Source organism: Podarcis pityusensis (assembly GCF_964106645.2).
Source record: "Podarcis pityusensis genome assembly, chromosome: 13".
In the NCBI taxonomy this organism is placed as follows: domain Eukaryota; kingdom Metazoa; phylum Chordata; class Lepidosauria; order Squamata; family Lacertidae; genus Podarcis; species Podarcis pityusensis.
The window spans coordinates 31,385,008-31,405,404 of record NC_138038.1 but is presented as its reverse complement, the minus strand read 5'-3'; the positions used below and the strand labels follow the sequence as shown (position 1 = coordinate 31,405,404).

The following is a 20,397-nucleotide window of genomic DNA, read 5'->3' as shown; positions in this document are numbered from 1 at the left end:
TAGTCAGGAGCTCCCCCCACCTGTTTCTTGACTAACAAGAATTTCATAGTGAGCCACATTTTTCAGTAAGCAAACCCTACCTCTACAAGACACCATTTATCATATTGGCAAGTATTCTGCTAATGCAACCATTATGTTTTACTGCCAGGAGGTGGTTGCTCAACTGAAGAGGAGGAAAGGTTTCTTGGTAGGGTAGCTACTTACACATCACCAGAAAAGAGGTGATATATTTGCATAAAATCAGCATGTGCTAATTCTGTCTGCAAGAGAAATGCTCTGCCACTGAGCTTCAGCCCTTCCCCTAAATTAATCTGTAACTTTATCTGTTTTTGCTGGTCAAGATTCAGCAGCGCTGAACCTGCTCTCACCCTGTCAAGAAGAAAAGCAGAGTGTTTTACAGGACTCGGCCAATGACTAAAAGTCTTGTTTTCTTCTTGTTGTAAATGAACCCCCATCAACTTGGGAATGACAAATAGCACTCCTGCAGAAAATCTCAGTGAACAAGCTGGGCTATAAGGGTTCAGGTTATCCCTCAGGTACCCTGGACATAAGTTGTTCAAGGCTTTGTAGATTATTACAAGAACCTTGAACTTGGCTTTGTAGTAAGCAGATATCTAGTGCAGCTGTTTTAACAATGTTGTCACGTGTCATCAGCCAGTCAGTTTTCTGCACTAGCTTGAGCTTCCAAATCAGACTCAAGGGCAGCCCAACATAGAAGGCATTACAGTAATCCAGCCTTGAAGTTACACATGGACTTTAGTAATCAGGCTATCCCTAGAACAGCTGTAGTTGGTAAACCACACAGAGCTGGTAAAAGACACTCCTAGTCACAGAGGGCACTTAGACTTCTAGTGACAAAGGTGTATCCAGGAGTACCGAGGGAGTGCAACCCCATCCAGAACATGCAACTTGCCAAGTTCCCATATATGGGAGTATTCCAGACAAAGAACCTCTGCCTTCCCAGGATTCAAGCCCAGTTTATTGGCCATCATCCTCTGTGGACATCATGCAAAGAGAGACTTCTGGACAACATCTTTAGAAATATCCCTATTTGGATTGCTCTGATTGGGTTCATAAGAGGATTTTTTTATTTATTACAGTTTTTAATTCTGATATATGTCAAAATTAGTTATACAAAATTCTAAAGAAAACAATGGAAACATGTATTGAATATTCAATATATTTATTCATTTTGAAAGTATATAACCAACTCTTTAATCAGGTTATCAGAGTGACTTAGAAATAATTAATCAACAACAAAAACCAGATCAAGAGTTAAAAGCCTGAGAAAATAGATGAGACTTGAACACTTTGGTAAAGACAAAGACAATACACGATTTGTCTCATTTGTTGGGGCTGTGTACAAAGTCCTGAGACAAATCAGGCCTGTTTAGAAAAATTCAGGTGTCAAAGACGTAAAAGATATATTTGCTTTTCATATTAATTTTTAAAAGAAAAATTTATCAGCAAGAACAGCATGGGTTAACTCAGCTGCCACACACTGTGGGTGAGGTTGGATGGCCCAGAGTGATCCAGGGCTGTCAGGGGGCAAGGCATCAAGCTGGAAGACGAGCAGGAATCATTTAGAAAAACCCACAAAAGGCAAAGGTCTATCTGCCCACTGTCTGCACCATACCAGAAAAAGGAAGATGCCACCTGAATCTCTTTCTTGCCCAATGTAACCCAACTGTCCTTCTTTCCTGAAGACTTGCCCTGCAGGATTGCTCCCCTTGCTTGACAACTTTTGAGTGAAGGCAGCAATGCTGCTTTGCAATCAGAGAAGACACTTAATAAAGGTGCAGAATTGATCCTCAGTTCTCAGATGTAATGTCTCCTTCACCTGTCATCCTCCCAGCTCTGTATTTATTTAGGATTTTTTTTTTTACCCTGATTAAAAATTAGTCCCTTCCCAAACTAATTTGGGATGGGTTTCTGGGCTGGCTAAGGAAAGGTTGCTTTAATTCGGGGCTCTGGATTAGAGCCACAAAATTGGTTGGGGAAGGAGACTGTACACAGCGCAGTCACTTGTAACATTACTTCTATTCCGAGTCTTTTATTCTCTGACACCAATATGAGAAAGAAAGAAAAACCATGGTTAAACGAAAGACCTGTGCTAATTAATTCTCAGCTATCTGTGGAATTTGTTTTCATTTTTTTCTCCACAATCTCATTTTCTTTCAAATATTACACAATTTTCAATGGCTGATTAGTTACAGAGCCTATAGAGAAGAAGGGATAAAGGTCCCCAACACCAAGTGTTTTATAAGTGTGCAATTTCCTATGTCTGCAGACATCATAAAAAGATAAGCTTCCAGCTGATTTATCTAGGAATATTCCTAATTTTGTAAGCTTTCCGTTCACTTTCAGGCGGGTCCATTGCTCTGTCCGAGCCCAGTAATCTTTCCCATCATCACATCCTATGACCCAGTAGCCATTCTCAGGAGACAGGGTGATCTCCCCCTTTCTAGAAGTGGTTGCAGAGGCAACACCCAAGTCCCAGGTTTTCTTCTGACCAATCTCCACCTCCCAGTAATGTTTGCCTTCTGAAAATCCATGTTTTGCCAGAATGAATGTGCGGGAGTCAAACCGCCTCTCCCAGTCAGAAACCTGAGAAACATTTCCTGTGTTCCAAACACTTTTGCCATCTTCGGACACTTTTAGCTTTGGATGAGCTGTCCTGGGGTCCAAGACCACATCAGCTGCAAAGGAAAGTAAAGGGCTGAACTCAAAATGCACAGACTGGAGGGTTGCTTTATGTTACTCTTTGAGGACACCAGCATCCCTTTGTGGGTTACACACACATCTGCTGCTACATGGCATTGTGACATATTATGGAAAATACAAATTTCTATTCAAGAGAATTAAACAAAGCTTGTTTCAAAAAGCAATTCAACCCACGTATGCACCAATGTAATTCTGCTGCAATCCTCAGCATACTTGCAGGCCCAGGCATTGTGTACCTCTGTCCCCAATCCTCCAGAAGAACTGAAGGACAACATAAACTTTTTGGGGAGTATCAAAATTGGAAGGGAGTGAAGATTAGCATGATAACGAAATGGGGAATGAAGATCAGCATCAGACACAAGGAGGAGAGTGAAGATATTTTCCCCATGCTGAGCTTCACTCCCCCTTCATTGCGATGCCAAACTTTACTCCTCTCTCATCACCACTTATCCCTCTTCCCTTTAAAGAATCATCTGGAAAACCTCTATGAAATTAATTAGAATTGCAGATTACCACCAGTGCATTGGTTGTTATTTTGTGTTGCTTAAACCCCCTCCCTATTTTTCATTTATCAAACCATGTGAATTTTTAAAAGTATTCGTTATTCTCACCTTTGTGTAAGTGGGCAGCTAATATTTCTGTATGCAAAGAAACGAACAAAAACATTACGCGAGGATGACAACCATAGCTGAATTTTTAGAAGATCTAGCAATGAAGATGCAAATGTCCACTTAATAATTGTTGGCATGGTAAGGTCACACACACACTGCATTGCAGTATGGCAAAGGAAACATTTAAGAGGAAGCGGGTGAGACATTTAAGTTTCTATGGTTCTTGTAAATTGCACTTTTAAAAATAAAAAGGATAACTTTTTCATTCCCCGTGCCTCCTAAAGAATGTATTTTGTCCACAAATGTGCAAAACATTACATAAGACTCACCTTTAACCATCTCCAATTGTTCCTTTCCTGCTTCATATTGTTCTGCAAAGGAAAAAACATATTTCTCTGATGAAGTACAAGTTTAAAACTAAAAATATGCTTCCCAATAAATCAGGAGTTAGAAATGTGTTTGTTTGACATAATGAGAAACATAGAATAAGTGAAATAATAAGTTGATTGATTCTCTGGTTGAAAGCTGAAAGACAAGGAGATTTCTCATTTTCTTATCTTGAAATGGGAAAAAAAAGATTTATGCTCAAATAATGCCACCAAAAATGGTGGGCCATCTAGTGCAAGGTGGTCCAACTTTTCATACCAAGTGTCACAAGAGTACTTTGATATGGTACTCATGGACTGCACACTGCCTTGTCACATGGAGCAGGGGAGGCAAAATTTTCTGAATCTCATTCTTTCTATTCTTGTGCTGTCTCAACTGTCATTTGCATCCAAATTTACCCTTGTGCATCTAGGTTTCTAGTGCAGCCCTGCTAGATGTGTTGAACTACATTGCCACATATTATACAGGAACCATTAAACTTTTGGGGCTCTGACTTGATCTCTATTATACAAAACAAAACAGCTAGATAGGTAAGCTATTAGTTTAGGCAATAAGGGTTTGTGTAGCCTGTGTATCATCTTGCATTAACTGGCAATTTTGGTAGCATTGCATAGCACCTCCACTCTCAAAGCCTTTTAATGGACTGTCAGTCCTTTGGGTTGTAAGAATTAAAACGTATTTGAATTTACAATGAGAATCTGCTGTTTTTTCCTAATTCCCCCAAGTGATTAAAAGTGTTTTGGCACACTGAGATAACTACCATGGTATGCAATGATCTCTAGATTTAAGATCTCCCAAAATGCATCTCTGTAAATATACATGGAGCAGGTGAATTTACACACATGTGTAAACTGGCACACTGGCAGAGCTGGTAAAATCATTAATCCAGTTAAGGACTTCCGGGTTAGCTCCTCCGGCAATGGCGGATTTCCTCTGATCGGGAGGAATCCGCTTCATGGAAATCAGGGTCTGGACCGCCATGGCGAGGCGGAGACCCACTAAAAACCACAGGCGGGAGAAGCCTGTGGACGTGGGATTCGGCAGGCACCTTTTGCGCCTCCCCTACTCGCGGGGAAACCCGGTTTTGGGGATCTGGAGCGACGTTGGGTGAGCGGCGCGGTGCTTCAAATCGACTGCTTTTTTCACGAAGTGAAGCCGCATTGCTGTTGTCAGAGAGCGCTGACTTTTTCCTGTGGACAATTGGACTTTAAACAACTACCCGTGAGTAGAACGGAAAATTGGATTACTAAACATCTTAATTTGGCACCGAAATGGGAAGGTTTCAAACAGGAAGTCCGCCTTCCTCTTTTGTAAATAGATTGAAGCAAAGACATTGCAAGCTAAAGTCTGGAAAGTCTTTTGTAAAGGATTAAATCTCCATCGGCTAAAATTACTAAACCCCCCTTGGAAGCAGGAGAAGAGGGTGGAAATTTTAGATTGTTTAAGCCTGCAGGAGAGAGAGTGAAGAAAGATAAATTACCACCGTTTTGAACCTGGGAACGGGCTGCCAGTAAGACCGACGTTTTGGGAAAGTTCATTGACTGTGAATAAAACGTATGTCGACAGATAGTTAAATAAGAGAAACATATTGATTCCAATGTTTCCTTTTGCACTTAAAAGGAGCAAAATATTTGAAAATTGAAATTAACTTTGTTGCTGGATCTGCTTTTAAAAGGACGGATACAAATAGAAATTGTTTCCCCTAGAGGGAGCTTTTGAAACTGTTGCAGGAGTGGAGCTGGGGAATTTTCCAGCTGCAGAGATTAAAGACTGTGAGAATTAGACATTGACCTTGGACAAGAATGTGGACAGAAGAAGCCTTAGTGATTGCTTTTTGCAAGACAAGTGCTTTATTGGAACAGCTTCATGAGAAGACGGATGTGATGATTACTAAAATTGACAATTTTGGACAAAAAATGACTGATTTGGGACAAAAAGTGAATACTTATACAGAAACTACTCAGGAACCGACCCAGGAATCTGTTTTGACATGGCAAGCTGTGGAGAAGACAAAGGAGGAGGTTGTTGTTGAACTTCAAGTAATACAAGTGGAGAGAGCCTCGGCCTTGCATGAACATAAGCTGTTGTTTTTTATGATCGAATCTGGAGAAAGCCAGATTTGGAGAGATGGAGTCCCGCTTGGATTGGAGAAGGAAAGTTGGATAGATCCCCTTATGCAGGGATGTTCTGGCTTTTGGGATCTGGTTTTGGGCCAGGGGGAGATTGGAGTTGTGGGGGCCTTTAACTTTGGAGGGATTTTGAAACATGCTTTGAAATATCTTTTGGATTTTAGTTCTGACTATGGAGAATGGGCTGACCTGTCAAGAAGGGATAAAGACACTGTTAGGTTGGAGTCTCCCCGAGATCTACTCCTCAGTGCCAAAGGAAGGAAATTAAGAACAAGATCAGCAGAAGACAAAGTAAAGTGCAGGTATAAATATGAAGAAGATCTGCAGAAGGGACATGGAAAAGAGTTAAGAGCCTCGGACAGAAGATCACCAGGTTGATGGACTATATGGAATTGATAGAAAGGACTGACAGAACCCGAGACCAGGGAGAAGAGACGGTGGATGAAGATTGGTAGAAAGTTTAAAAAATTATTTAGAGAAATATTGTAAAATTAATGAGTGTTAGAAAAATGTTGGAATGAAACTATACGGCTTTAGTAGAAATGTTATAAGGAGTTATGTAGAAATAAGTTTTAGGGTTTTTTATGGTAAGATAAGGTTAAAATAAATTAAGACAATTAAATGACAGAAAATAGTGAAAGATGGAAAGGATTTGCTGAAATAATTAATAACTAGAATACAAAAAAGGGAGGTGTGAGGAGGTCGATGAAACAAGTTAATGAAAGATAAAGATATGGAAATATTGGATGTGTTTTTAATTGTTTTTGTTTTTGTTTTGATGTATTGTGTTTTTTGTTCTTTTTATATATATATATGTATTGTAATTGTCAGGGGTTCAGGAGCAGAGGCAAGGGCAAGGGAGGAAACAGAGAGCGAGGGGGAGGAGGCAGAAGAAAAGATGAGTGATGACGACGACCCGAGATCTCCGAGTCTTTCCAGTGAATCAGAAGATTCACAGAAAGGAGCACCAGTGGCCAGGGCAAGGGGGGAGCCTAGGGGGACACCCCAGGAAGATAGAGCCAGAGGGGACTCAGAGGGGAGCAGTTGGAAATCGGGACCAGCGTCACCGCCAGAGAGCAGGGAAGAGGAAGGGCGCCAGGGATCAAGCGCTGGCAGCTCACAACAGGGGGGAGGGCACGAGTCAGGAGTGGCCACACCTCCATCGGGGAGCGAAGAAACGGTCAGACGGAAGGTGGAAGGTTGGGCGCGCGCGACAAGTTCAAATGCACAGGAAGGTGGCGCAGTAGGCAGCCCGGAAAGGGAGCCAGGTCCTAAAGCCCGCCGAAAGGAGGGAGAAGAGTCAGGGGGGTCAGCGTCAGCGTCAGAGGAATCCCGGAAGGAAGAGACCCCGGGGGGCAGAGGGACCCAGAGAAGAACAGTCAGGCGGAAAAGGTGGAGCAAGGCTAGGATATTAAGTTGGTGTACAAGGGGCGGAGACTCAGATGGGGCTTCGCCGATCTAACCATTAGACGTAGGGTTGCACGCAGCAGCTTGAGAATGGAAACTGTAACTCAATAAAGACTTTTATTTAATGATCGCTGGCTAGCGTGATCCTCTGTGAGCTAGGATCTGGAAGCAACTCTGACAGTAATGTATTGATTTGTATTGCTTACTTTTTCTCTCTCTCTTTTTCTTACCTTTTTCTGTAATCTTAAACTTTTAATAAATATCATTTAAAAAAAAAAGGTGTGAGGAGAACTTCTGAATATGTCTTAAATGCTATGTGAAATGTGTGTAAGTATTGAATATGCCTGATCTGTTCTTTAAATAGTAGTTGTGATGGAAGGAACCAGAACTGTGATGCCTGAAGCAGAGCTTTAACTCATTTCTCTCCATATTGCACCCCGATGACAATAATCCTCCCCACACTGAAGCTGCTGGAGGAAAGCTTTCATTAATGTTCAAGGAAGAAGCTTCCTTTCTGAATAGTCCCCCCCCCCCCATTGGGGGTGGGTAATTTCTTAAAGGGCTATAGCAAGGGGAGCATTAATTTGGCACATACTTACTGACAAGGCTATTTTGGCAATGTGTGATTTTGAAGTTACCTTCTTTAGAAGTGGACAAATAATGGGTGGTATTTAACTAAGTTTTCCTTGGAGCAGACACTTTGAAAAGAATGATCATGACTATGCTAGGCAATTACTCTGAATAAAACTTAGTTTTACTTGAAGAGTAAGTTCCAAACTAAGAAAGGAGAGATTCACTTACCTGTTTTTGCCTTCATTTCTCCCTTTAGTTTTTCTAGAAAGGAGAACATATATGGTTTTTAAAAATCATGTTATGGCATCTGTAAATCTAATTTGCAATACATATTTCCTTACACACACACACACACACACAGAGAGAGAGAGAGAGAGAGAGAGAGAGAGAGATCCTTATAGGGTACCTAAGTAATATTGTTGTGAGGTTGGTGGTGGGGTTAGGCTGTATGGTGCTCGGGCCCCTTCTAATTCCTGGTTCCAACAAATGTTAAAATGTAATGAAGGATCTCATTGTTGAATTAGCCAGGGTAGGACCATAATGGCCTATAAGTATAGATTGATAGCATAAGAAAGGAAGTTGCTCTGTGCCAGAGGGGAAATGGGTGGGCCCTCTCCCACACCTGGTTGGTAGTGAGAAGGACAATAGCAGACAAGAGCAGGAGTTGAGTTGTGTGAGAGAGTTGAGCTATAAGCAGGAAGAAGCCAGAGAGTCAGAGCCATGCTTGATTTCTGTTTGAATCCAAAGCTGTGACTATGGGAGAAGCAAAACATTCTGGGATGTTAATGCTATGAGCCCCTCCATCGTAGGCTCAGGTTCTATACCATTTGCGTGTCGAGGTCCCCAAGCCACCCCCCAAATAACTCATAACGCACACTTAATTTTTGTTTAAGGTTTTTGGCATAATTTTGGCCACAACTTTATTTAAATACAAAACCGTGAGTGGTTGTTTAGGCATTGGTTAAGACTATCTGTCCCCCCGCCTGGGGACAGAACTGACTTCCGGGCACCACCGAAAGACAGTGCGGGGGAAAGCAAGTCGGGGAGAAATGGAGCTGAGTCACAGACCCTCACCTCTCACCCGCCTGCTCCCCGAAGGCTTGCCGGCCCTAGTCCCATTCCAGGGATTGGACGAAAAGATGGCAAGCCCCAGGATTCCTTTAACGGAATTCCCTTTCCGCAGCAACCATGGAGGGGCAGGCCCAGCCTATCCTAACCCCTCCGTGGAGGGGCAGGCCCAGCCTATCCTAACCCCTCCTCCACCAATTTATAACCAATGCCTAACCGCAACCTTACAAGTTGTGACGATTTGCTACGCAGTATGCAAAAACCAAATGGCCCAGCCAATCTGCCAGATGGACAAATTCCTACCAGGCCCCCGCTCCAAGGCGGACGACCCCATGACAGGCATAGCAAGGTCAATGCAACAACCCCTTACTCAAGGGTGGGTGGGCGGGTGATCCGTTGCACACAGCAAAGAGAAAGCTCCAGGCTGTGTGCAGAGTATTTAAACATTTTACCCCTCCCACCAAAATTGCAACATAACTTTTACCCCAGCAACCCAGTGAACCAATCACTGCCCCAGGCCATCTTTAGAGACCCTGCCTGGTAACAGAGGGGTGGCTCAGCAGACCCCACCGCAACACGTGCTCTCCATGAAGGAGAACACGCTATATCATAAAGACACCACAGTCTCCGCAGTCACTCGTTCCAAGGAAACCAAATCCTGGGTAAGTGCCTGGAATCCCTGGAATCTCTCACAGCTCCAAGGTTGGGGTGACATGCAACAATATTTTGTTTAGATTTTGTTTGAAAAGTTTTTGCTACTTACCATTTTCTATCTTTAACTGTTCTGCAAGGTAAGATATATTTGCTTTTCATATGAATTTTAAAATGAAAATTTTATCAGCAAGAACAGCATGAGATTTGTGATATGTTTCTTTCACTACCAACTGATGGTTTAAAAGGTGGAAGCTATTACAAGACTTACCATTGCCTTTCTTTAATTCTTCTGCAAAGAAATCAAAGGTTTCATTTGAGGTAGATATTTTGAAATAATAAACCATACATCCTAGCACAATCAGAGCCCAAGAAGAAGTAACAGAGGGAAACCATGATTCAGTTATCTCACTTCTTACAAAACTTCACAGCAACTGCAAGAGATTGAAGTTTTGATTTGAGGAATCACAGCAGGGAAGGGAATATTTAATCGTTTTTCCTCTGTAGCATTTCCTGATGGAAGTCAAGGTTTCTGATTGTGGTTTGTTTGAGTGAATCAAACCATGATGCCTGGTTTGGGCAAAACACCAAGACAAGAGAGAACCATGGTTTCCCCTCATTAATGGTGGTGGGAGGAGCAAAGTAGGAGTGATCTGTTTGCTAACGAGTAAACCATTAACTGTGGCTTACTGTGACATGCAGATCCAGCCATTGGAGTTTGCTATGTATTTATTTCACCAAGAGAAACATAGAAACAAATGTTACACTTTACTTTGATTGGGAGCAATTGTTTCTGCAAACCACATGCACACAAATGCAGTGATTTTATTAGAATAAACAGTTTGTTTTCAAAAATAAAATGGCTGCATTAAATCATGGATTATGTTTGTCTTTCCTTTCTACACATCTTCTCTTGCAACTGAAGTCTGCAAGGAGGGCCTGTCTCAGTGTTAACTACTGAATTGTATCATTGGCCACCCACTATAACCCAGTGCTTCCCTCTTCTTCTTCACCACATTGCCCTGCTCCCATCCTGAGTGATACCATGTGCCACAATTTCCAAAGGTGTCGTAATAAACATCCCTTCTTGTAAGAATCTTTACAAGTATACAAGCTTTCTAATACCCTCCTCTTCTGGTCATGGGGTGATTACTTCAAGTATAGGTGCTATTTGAACCGGTTATTGTTGTTTTCCTTGAGCATTTTCTGTGTTTGACCAGCTGAATCCAAATCGGCCTGAACCTCGTTGATACACCTTTGACCGAAAAACCAAGTATGACACCAACACTAAGGTGGCTAATGCCAATTTGTTGCCAGTATAAACTTATCCTCACATTGGTTCAGCCATATGGAGTCACATTCCTTTAATCTTGAAATAACTCTGATGGCTGACTATTCATTTCTGAGCTCAGTTGAAAGACTGATGCTTAAAGACCTAAACAACTTGGGTTTCAAATATCTAAAGGAAAGCAACTTCCCATACCAGTTTCAAGCACTGTTCACTGTTACAAAATGCATCTCCTGCCTCTTGGAAGAAAATCACTCCATAGTTTTCTGTGTCCTAGAATTGTAGTGGCTACAATTAAGAAAGGATTAGGCCTTGTCTCTGATATTAGTTCATAATTGAAGGTAGGGCAAAAACACTGCAAGTATGTTTAAGAAGTTAAAAAACCCCCACAGACACTTGAACAAATGAGAACATTAACTCACCTAGCTTTCTATAAAAATGCCAACTTACTATGAAGAGGAAAGCTGAGAATAAATGAAAAGATTATCCTTTTTAGTTTAAAAAGTGCTATATACAAGACAAAGAACACTTAAATAGGGATGGAATTACTTTGAGCTTATTCACATGGATCTTTGCCCTGTTTCTTGGGTTTTCATTAACAGTACTAATAAAAATACAAAAAAATCTAGCAGACAATAGGCATTATCATATGCATATGCACTTAAGGTTTCCTAAAATGACCAGCACAGAAACAGGTACATACAACAATTCATATAACTGTATAAAAACATTTATGCACTAATAATTATAAAAGCATATGTGTGGCTAAACCATGGGTAGGCAAACTAAGGCCTGGGGGCCAGATCCGGCCCAATCGCCTTCTAAATCCAACCCGCGGACACTCCGGGAATCAGCGTGTTTTTACATGAGTAGAATGTGCCCTTTTATTTAAAATGCATCTCTGGGTTATTTCTGGGGCCTGACTGGTGTTTTTACATGAGTAGAATGTGTGCTTTTATATAAAATGCATCTCTGGCTTATTTGTGGGGCATAGGAATTCATTCATTTTTTCCACAAAATATAGCCCGGCCCCCCACAAGGTCTGAGGGACAGTGGAACGGCCCCCTGCTGAAAATGTTTGCTGACCCCTGGGCTAGACTCTTTGATATGTATTTTAAACTGTGCATTAATAGGGTTGTGCACTGCAATCAGCCATGTTTGGAACTGAATTGGGTCAGTTTCAGTGGAATCCAAGTGTTGCTCAAGTCTGGGGGTTGGGTGGCCCTGAGGGATCCAGGGAGGTCAGGGGGTAACCCAACAGGCAGAAAGGAAAGACAGGCATTGGGTGGGAAAGGGAGGCAATGAAAAGTGAGTAGGGGGAACCTACCTGACTAGCAGCAACTTCCCAATTTCCAGGCAGAAGGTGGGGCGGTGATGGTGGATGCCTTTTGATTTGGGGTGCAGGCTTTCACTCCCTACTTATCAATCCTGCCTGGCCACTACTTCTTCTTCCCAAAGCCCTACCCTGAAGCAGCATTTCACCTACTTCCAGAGGCCCTGGATTGGGGTGTGGGTGTGGGTGTGTACACGCGCACATGCAACCCTGACAACTAATCTAGCTTTGAAAAAAGGACAATGCACAAGCAGCATAAACAGGCACATGATGCAAGAGATAGTCCAATAAGGGCAAAGCCTGAAGAGGTCAGAAGCCCCAAATTCTGTGTTTAAATCCATTAAAAATGGATTCCTCCTCCATCCTTATGCTTATCTTTTGATCCCTCACAGCAGTAACAGAAAGGGTCAAAGATTGGAGATAGTCATAGCCCTGTGGGCTTGTTCTGTCAAATAGAAAGGGGGAAAACCTATTTCTTACTTAAAGCAATAAATAGATTTGAAGACCGGCTGACACAATGAAAGGAAAGCACCACCTCTTATTTTTAATTATCTAGCTCAAAACATATCTTAATAAATAAATATGTCACAGTTCATAACACTACATTTTAATGAATTTCATACCTACTCCATTCATGTAAGGAAACTTACCTAGGAAAGCAAAGCCACAGAACATCCAGACTTCAGCACTTTGGACAGGCACTTCTAAAAGACAAAAGCAGGCTTAATTAAATTTCCCTCCATTGCCTCACCAGAAGCAGGGCTTTCAGAGGCACATACAAGCTCAGAGTTTATCTTGGAATGTGTCTTAGGTCTCTTCCTTCTAGAACTTACATGAAGCTTTGGCCCCTCCATTTCCCTTTGGCCACATTCAAAAACACTATACATATTCAGGAGCAGGGCAGATGTTCCATTGGGTGCCACAGAAGTCATACAAGGTGGTCTGAGAAGAAGTTATATTTTTTTTCTTCAGTTTTCCACTTTTAAAAATCAAGTCATGGATTGAAAGTTTCCGGCACCTCTCAGGTGGGCTCCATTGCCATCATAAGAGAACAAGGAAAGTGTTCATGGTGAGTCCAGAATCTCTTTTTCTGTCATTACCCCTTTGGAAACATCTCCTGAAGCCCTCACAGAAAAATGAGGTCCTCTACAGACTCATGGCCACACCAGGACATGGTTGCGGTAGAAAACCACCAACAAAACTGGAATAGCACCACTAACAGGCAAAGAAAGAGGAGGAAGGAAACTTAAGTTGTTAAGATTTTAGATACTTGAGGTTTTAAATTTTGGAGGTTTCATTTAGGTTTTGAATTTTCTATAGTGTGCATTTTATTGCTGTGAACTGCTTTGAAACCTGAGATAGTGAAAAGCAGGATGTAATTTTTAAATAAATAAACAATTAAAAAAAACAAACTCCCAGTCCTAAAAAGGAAGAAGTGTTTACTGCAACCCCAAATGCATTTAGGAGGGAAACTTTATCAAATGCACATTTTAGGAAATCAGTGGGTTACAGTTTGTGCTGAGCAGAAGAGAAGAATTATGGAAGTTCTTACCATCTAAGCCTTCATAATTACCTTCTATTGTCACCTCTACAATATCTTCTTTGTAGACATCATCACATGTTGTGGCACAAACATACTGGCCACTGTCTGCTAGTTGCACATTAAGAAGAGTCACTTCAAGGAGCCCATTCTTATAGTATCCTTTGTGAATGCCATTCTCATCACTCTCTCCTGTGCTTTTTTCTTCAGCCCTGTGCTGGTTTATGCTGTTGTGGGTGTACAATGTGTGATTTTTTGAGCCTTCCCACTTATATAATTGCACTTGCACCCTGGAAGATTTGCATCCTCTTACTTGGCAATGTAATATCACATCTTGTCCAATTCTGCCAATTTTAGGATTTACATTGCCGACAATTGAAACACCTACAAAGGCGGAAAAGGTAATAAGAAATTTTATTGGACTTCATTTACCCCACACCTCTTAGTAAATAAATGACTGAATAAATGCATACTTCCAGCAAACTTTCTTGATTTAAATGTAACTGATTCTCAGGTGTGTGTAAAATTGCCACGAGTCTAGAACAAGTTCAGTTAAAATCAAAATTAATCCGATGTGGACACACATCGGATTAATCATTAATAGGATTGTAAGGTCAAGCTGCAATCCTATCCACATCTACTTGGAAGTAAGTCTCATTAAAGTCAATGGGTTGCTTTTGAGTAGACTGATACAGGATTGCACAATTCAAGAATAGGACCATTTATGGCAGATGCAAATTTTGACCAGTAGATTATTGATGCAAAACTGGAGGATGTTCATAGTCACACTAGTGACTATGTCACATTTTTCACAAGCATTCATGATTTTGGAATTATCAGTTACAACATACAACCCACAGCAAATACTCTTAAAATAGTGCTAGTGTGCTATTTAATCTTGACTATAACCAAAAGCAAGGCTTTGAAATTGCCTGCAAAGACCCCAGTTACTTTTCATGTGATCCCAGTTACTTCTCTTGCAAGCAAAGCAGGAAAAAGGTGTTATTGCCAAACCCTTTCCCTTGATTCTTTCTTTCTTTCTGACATTGGTATTATTTACCTCTCACATCAAGCTTGTAGATTACCACTTTGCGCCGCAAGTTAGAGTTCACTGAACATTCGTATCTCCCTGCATCTTCCTTCTGAATGTTATTTAGTTTCAGGGAAATATTTCCACCCCCAAGATTATTGTGTTTCAACACCTCTGCCTTTAGTTTATACTTCTTCCTAAGCCATACTTGGCTCTTGGGTCCATTTGAATAAGGGCACCTAGCGTTAAATTTGTCTCCATAACAAACCGACGGGCAGGTATCCCAATAAAGCTGGTAAGAATAGATGTTCTTGCTCTTCCCAGGCCTTCTTCTCCACTGCAGTTCCAAATGAGAGGGATAATAGGTCTCAATCATCTGACATGGAAGAATGGCAACATCCCCAACAGTAACACTAATTAAACCTGGAAAACATTCATTTATGTTAATAACTCATACTTTACATACACTCACACAGTAGTTCATACTTGTAATTGGACAGTTTATTACAAATATACTAGGAATGAGTGGAAAATAGAGATGTATGAAGCTGAAGCTATCATTTCCCATAAACACAACATTTGGTAAAATTTTAAAATTTAACTTGGAAAATTTGCTGTTTGTTTCTGGGTCCAATTCAAGGTATTCACCTTAGTGTTTCAAACCTTACCTAACTTAGGTCTCAGAGGCCACCTCCTTCCCTACAGACACTCTCTGGTGCTAAGAATGGTGTATAAAGTGGCACTGGTTGTTCAACCACCACCAGACCTTCAGGAGGTGGCATAATCTGTGGGAGCCCCTAAATTGTGGAGTTTCCTCCCCACAGAGATGTATCTAGCATCTTCATTACACAGCTTCTGGTGAGTGCTGAAGATGTACCTCTTTTGACACTTGAAATGTATATTTTTAGAACCCATCATATTTCTCGGATAGTAAGTTATTATAAACTATTTGTAACATGGTGCCATAATTGTGTAACCCACCCTGGGATCTTAGAGTGAAGGGCCATAAAATAATAATAATGTGAAGAAGAAGAGGGTGGTCAGAGGCGATTGTATTAATGGCACGAGCAATTCCCATATTTTGCAAATCACCCAGGGGGTGCTAGTCATATCAGCTGGGAAATCCCTCAGAACCATCTGCAAGCCATTTAGATCCAGCAGTCTTCAAGGGTGGACCTTCGTAACAGGTCCCCTGCCTCTGCAGAAGGGGGAAAGGGTGCTGGAAGCCTAAATCTTGACCAGAAGTGATCCAGCCATGACAAGCGACTGTGTTCGTATCTCCCACTTCCATATATCCCTCTTCCTGCCCAGTCCAGGAAACCAGATCCAGAGATTGTGGCTTGCCCCATGTGTTGGGCCAATGACAGGTTGGGACTGCTCCTTGGTTGTCACAGCCGCCATGGTCCTGAGCCACCCCAGAGTTAATGGCCTTAGCAAGGATGCTGAAGTCTCCCAGAACCAACAGTCTGCGACTACTCAGCAGAGCCTTTGAGACTAACCTTGCCAGCTCAGGTATGTAGACTGTCAGGCACTTAGGTACTTTGTAAACCTGCAGAATTCCTAATCTGTACCAATTACCCAATGCCAGGGACAAACAATCTAGGTTCCCAACCAAGTGGACAGAAAGTTTGGAGAGAGACAGAGAGAATTTTTCTAGAACTCCCCCCGCCAACTCTCAAGTCCCTTCTGAGACGTCTACCTAGTCTCAGTAATATAAACCAGGTCTCCACAAGTCATGGATTAGGGAGATAGCATCTAAGCCTTTGTAGTTACCTTCTACTGTCACCTCCACAATATCTTCTTTATAGACATCATCACACATCATGGAGCACACATACTGCCCACCGTTTGCTAGCTGCACCTGGAGGAGAGTCACTTCAAGGAATCCATTCTCATAGTATCCTTTGTGAGTGTTGTTCTCTTGAACACTTTCTTGAACGCTGTACTGCTGCTCTGTGCTATTGTGGATATACAAGGTTTGATTTTTGGAGTCTTCCCACTTATATAAGTGGACTTGTAGCCTGGAGGATGTGCAGCCTCCTACTTGGCAGCACAATATCACATCTTCTCCAACTTGGACAATTTCAGGGCTGACAGTTCCTTTAATATAAACAGCTGTAAGGAAATAAAAACAGCAACTTTGACTGATGGAATTAGTTTGAGGTCTATGTGATCTCAATACCAGCATAATAAAATGGTGTCGTCCCCATCTCCCCCGAAGTCCTGGTAGGTCAGAATTGCATTATTATGGGAAAACAATTTTGTGGAATGCTGTATATAAGAACTATAATGACAAATCAAGCAGTGTTTCTGGGGAGACTATAATGACAAATCAAGCAGTGTTTCTGGCTTCTTACCCTTCCTCCATATTCCAACAAAACTGATCATAGCGACACCAACCACAAAGATCGGCTTCACTAGTCTCTCCATTGTGGTGAGAAGTCCCTGGCAGCCATCCAGATCTCTGGCAGCATAAAGGGGGGGGGGGGGAGTTGGTTAAACAATGCATGACTTTGCAATGTGTCCCGACTACTCAACACAAACCTATTATCGTCTGTGAACAGAATAATTTTAAGAATTGGATTTCAGTTAACTGATAAACTTCCCAACAGTATGGGTGACAAATGTGGTATTTCCAGGTTCACTAGCATTTTATTTTTTTTACAGTCCTTCCCAATTAAAAGCTGTGTTGCCTCCTTCCTCATCCTTAACCTCGATCTCGTTTTGAGTGTTTGCTCCCTCTTTTCCCACCCTGAGCAGCCCACAAGTTGCCCTTGCAGGTGGAGGTTAAGTGTCTGTTTATCGTCAGCATCAACTGCATCTCCATCATCAGCCAACTGCACAATCCTATGCATAAGGCTGCCTCTCCCTATAGGAATCAACCTGGACCCCGCAATCATGATCTGAGGCCCTTCTTCGTGTTTCTCCCTGTGGAGAAGTCTGGCTGCCAGGGTCAGATAAGCAGACTCCAACAGGAAAGAAAAGGGAGTGATGGAGACCACAGAGGTCCCAAGCCAGGAAGATAAGAATTAACCCCAGGTAGCGTGGGGGGGGGCAGAGAAGAAAAGAGCTTGACACTGGACCCCATGTTCGCCCAGTGCCAACAGACAGTTGATCTTTCGTTATTGGATATGGCCCTCATCTGATGCTGGAGTCAGATGGCGGGTGAGTGAGGTGGGTCTGTTCAGCTGGCTGCTTCTTTCAATGAGGCAGCAGCAACAACAGCTACCCAGCAGCAGCCATGCAGAGGGAGCAGATGTCAAATAATAATAATAATAATAATAATAATAAATTGCATATCATCTGGGAATTTTTCATGATAAAAGCACTCTGAGAGATTTAATATTTCTGACAGGATGTGCAATTCCAAATGACTAAAAATATGACTCGAACGGATATTCACTTGATATTACAGTCATATTCAGAAATATTTTCAGGATGTTTTGAGTGCTTTATAAATAGCAGTATCAAATTACTTTTAAAAAGAGCAGAGAAGTTTTTGTCAAGCGTATTAGTAGATTTGTATAGCCAATATAGGAGACAGTAGTTTAATGCATCTTTGTAAAGGTTTAATTCTTCTTCGTAAAGATATCCACAGCTTTTCAAATCGTGCTGTGGGTCTCCTTCTCCCTCCCTCCCTCCCTCCCTCCCTCCCTCCCTCCCTCCCTCACACAAACACACCTTTGCCCCTAGCTTTATTAAAACATTAAAAATCACCTTGCCAAGTGTAATTAGTGAACAACTCTAAAAGTAGAGACAGACCAGGATCATCTTTCATAATAAAAAATAACATAAAAAACCAGCTTGCCATACCTGAAGACCTCTCCTACTTACAGTTAATTCTCAGAACTGGACAATATATTCTGCAAATGAATTGAAATATGAGCCAACAATCCATTCCTCTGATCCATATCCATATCCATATGGCTTCTTCCAAACCATACCTTTAGACTTTTTCATTCATTGGATTAAAACAGCAACAACCTGTAATACTGATCAGGTGGTATCCAGTAGCATCAAATTTGAATAACGGCGGGCTTTGCTCTACTGTATATGTATAGGTGGCTGGAGTAGAAAGGATTGGCTCTCTTTCTACCACAAGAGCCAATCAGCAACAAGTCACTTTCCATGTCTTTGTCAAGATCTTCTTTGTACTACATGAAACGAAAAGGTAAAAGGTACAGTAATATATCTGAAACTGATGAGTTGGCAATGACAAATACGACAGAGACTAGATTTCTAACTAATCGTCCCTTCACTGAATCTGAATAAAATGGTTACGACTGTGCCTCAGATGGGTGTGTCCCCACAGAATTCAGAGGAGGAGAGCAAACAAGGAAGTATAATTCTCAACTGCCTGCTTATCCAACCTTTGCTCCCTTTCAATAATTAACTGTTACACACCCTTTCTTCCCTGGTAGTTTTATAACTAAAAGATATGGTTGCTTTATAGTTCAGATCAATAAATAAATTCTTCTTCTACCTTCTTGGCCTGTATCCCTCATTGGCATCTTAGCCAAGAGTCTCAGATCCTGTTTTCACCAACAGGGCTCTAAACTAAAGTTACCAGACATCCCCGTTTCCCGGGGACAGTCCCCAGATTTACAAATCAGTCCCCATACAAAATCCCCTGAAGTTGAAAAGTGTCTCCGGATTCATTGAAAAACATCTGGTAACCTTACTCTAAACACACTATCCTTAAGCAGAGTGCTTACCATGCAACTGTCTTGTCTTAAGTGTGACATTTACAGGAGCCACCTTGGCTTCTGAATCCCAATTCTGGGTGTCCCATTTTGGCTCCCGTGCTCTGGCCACACCAGAACAAAAGACAAAAAGACACACATGTTTTGCTCCTACACCGTGGCATGAGTCAGTTGGTTCACACCAGACCATGGGACCAAAAGACAGAACCACTTGTCTTTCTCCTTCAGAACGAGGTACTGGCTTCCGGAAATGCAGCACTGGCATCTGGAAGTATGTTGGCTGGAAAGTCGAGTTGCTGTAGGTTTCAAAGCGGTGGCAGGTGTGATGACCACAGTGGAGATGTCAGCGGGATGGTGCAGGGTAGGGGGAAATGGTGAGCCCCAAGGGAGGAAGCTGAGAGCCAAGAGGGGGCAGCTCCTGATTGAGATGGGGGGCAGCTCCTATGGTCCTGTCTATAGGAGCCAACTCCTAGAGGTCAAAATCCCTTTGTTCCCCCTAAAATATTTGAGTGGGCCTCCCCCCCCCATTGAGGGGCATTGCCATCCAAATGGTGTATGCATGCTGTGTCTTGTGATCAATTATGCTGGGTGGGACTTATCTCTCCCTCCAATATTTTATAAAAGTGGGCACCCTTGGTCCTGCCATTCTCACTGGCATGCTGGAGAGGGCCTTCTTGGTGGCTGCTCCCAGACTCAAGAACTCCCTCGCTGGAGGAGCTAGACTGACTCTCTCCTTGTCCTTCTGCCAGCAGCTGAAGACCTTCTTGTTCCAACAGGCTTTGGGAAACTGACTGCTTTTAATGAAAGGGCTGGTGTCGTGATGTTTTTATGGAAATTATTTGCATGTTTTAAACAGATTTTATAGACATGTATCATTTTAATTCTATCAATGTTTAATTGTTTTTAATTATTGTTTTTCTATGCTTTTAGTGATTCTTGTTTTATCTGCAAGC

At 41.9% G+C, this 20,397-nt stretch overlaps 1 protein-coding gene across 4 annotated transcripts; it reads right to left on the bottom strand.

Annotated features, from left to right (window-relative positions):
• Nucleotides 1-394: 394 nt before the first annotated feature.
• LOC308461129 (butyrophilin subfamily 3 member A3-like) lies at nt 395-19,020 on the bottom strand. Of its 4 annotated transcripts, none has more exons than XM_080977769.1 (13): nt 18,555-19,020; nt 17,099-17,205; nt 16,515-16,856; nt 14,772-15,164; nt 13,724-14,095; nt 12,822-12,875; nt 11,261-11,302; nt 9,822-9,842; nt 9,663-9,704; nt 8,060-8,092; nt 3,665-3,706; nt 3,336-3,362; nt 395-2,699 (listed from the first exon to the last, which is right to left on the bottom strand). In XM_080977769.1, exons 2-13 carry the CDS (start codon nt 17,169-17,171, stop codon nt 2,185-2,187), a joined length of 1,956 nt encoding a protein of 651 aa, XP_080833895.1. In that variant the 5' UTR covers nt 17,172-17,205; nt 18,555-19,020; the 3' UTR covers nt 395-2,184. The 4 variants fall into 4 exon arrangements, with proteins under 4 accessions (XP_080833895.1, XP_080833894.1, XP_080833896.1 ...); XM_080977768.1 differs by having other exon boundaries at nt 18,576-19,020; XM_080977770.1 differs by having other exon boundaries at nt 13,745-14,095; nt 18,576-19,019.
• Nucleotides 19,021-20,397: the final 1,377 nt, after the last annotated feature.

Excerpts from the sequence above, each read along its gene's own strand:
- LOC308461129 (XM_080977769.1), bottom strand. The coding sequence starts at position 17,171 with ATGGAGAGACTAGTGAAGCCGATCTTTGTGGTTGGTGTCGCTATGATC. Across the intron at positions 16,857-17,098 it reads TGTTGGAATATGGAGGAAGG|CTGTTTATATTAAAGGAACT; the intron begins GTAAGAAGCCAG and ends ATTTCCTTACAG. Across the intron at positions 3,363-3,664 it reads ACAATTGGAGATGGTTAAAG|AAATATTAGCTGCCCACTTA; the intron begins GTGAGTCTTATG and ends CTTTGCATACAG.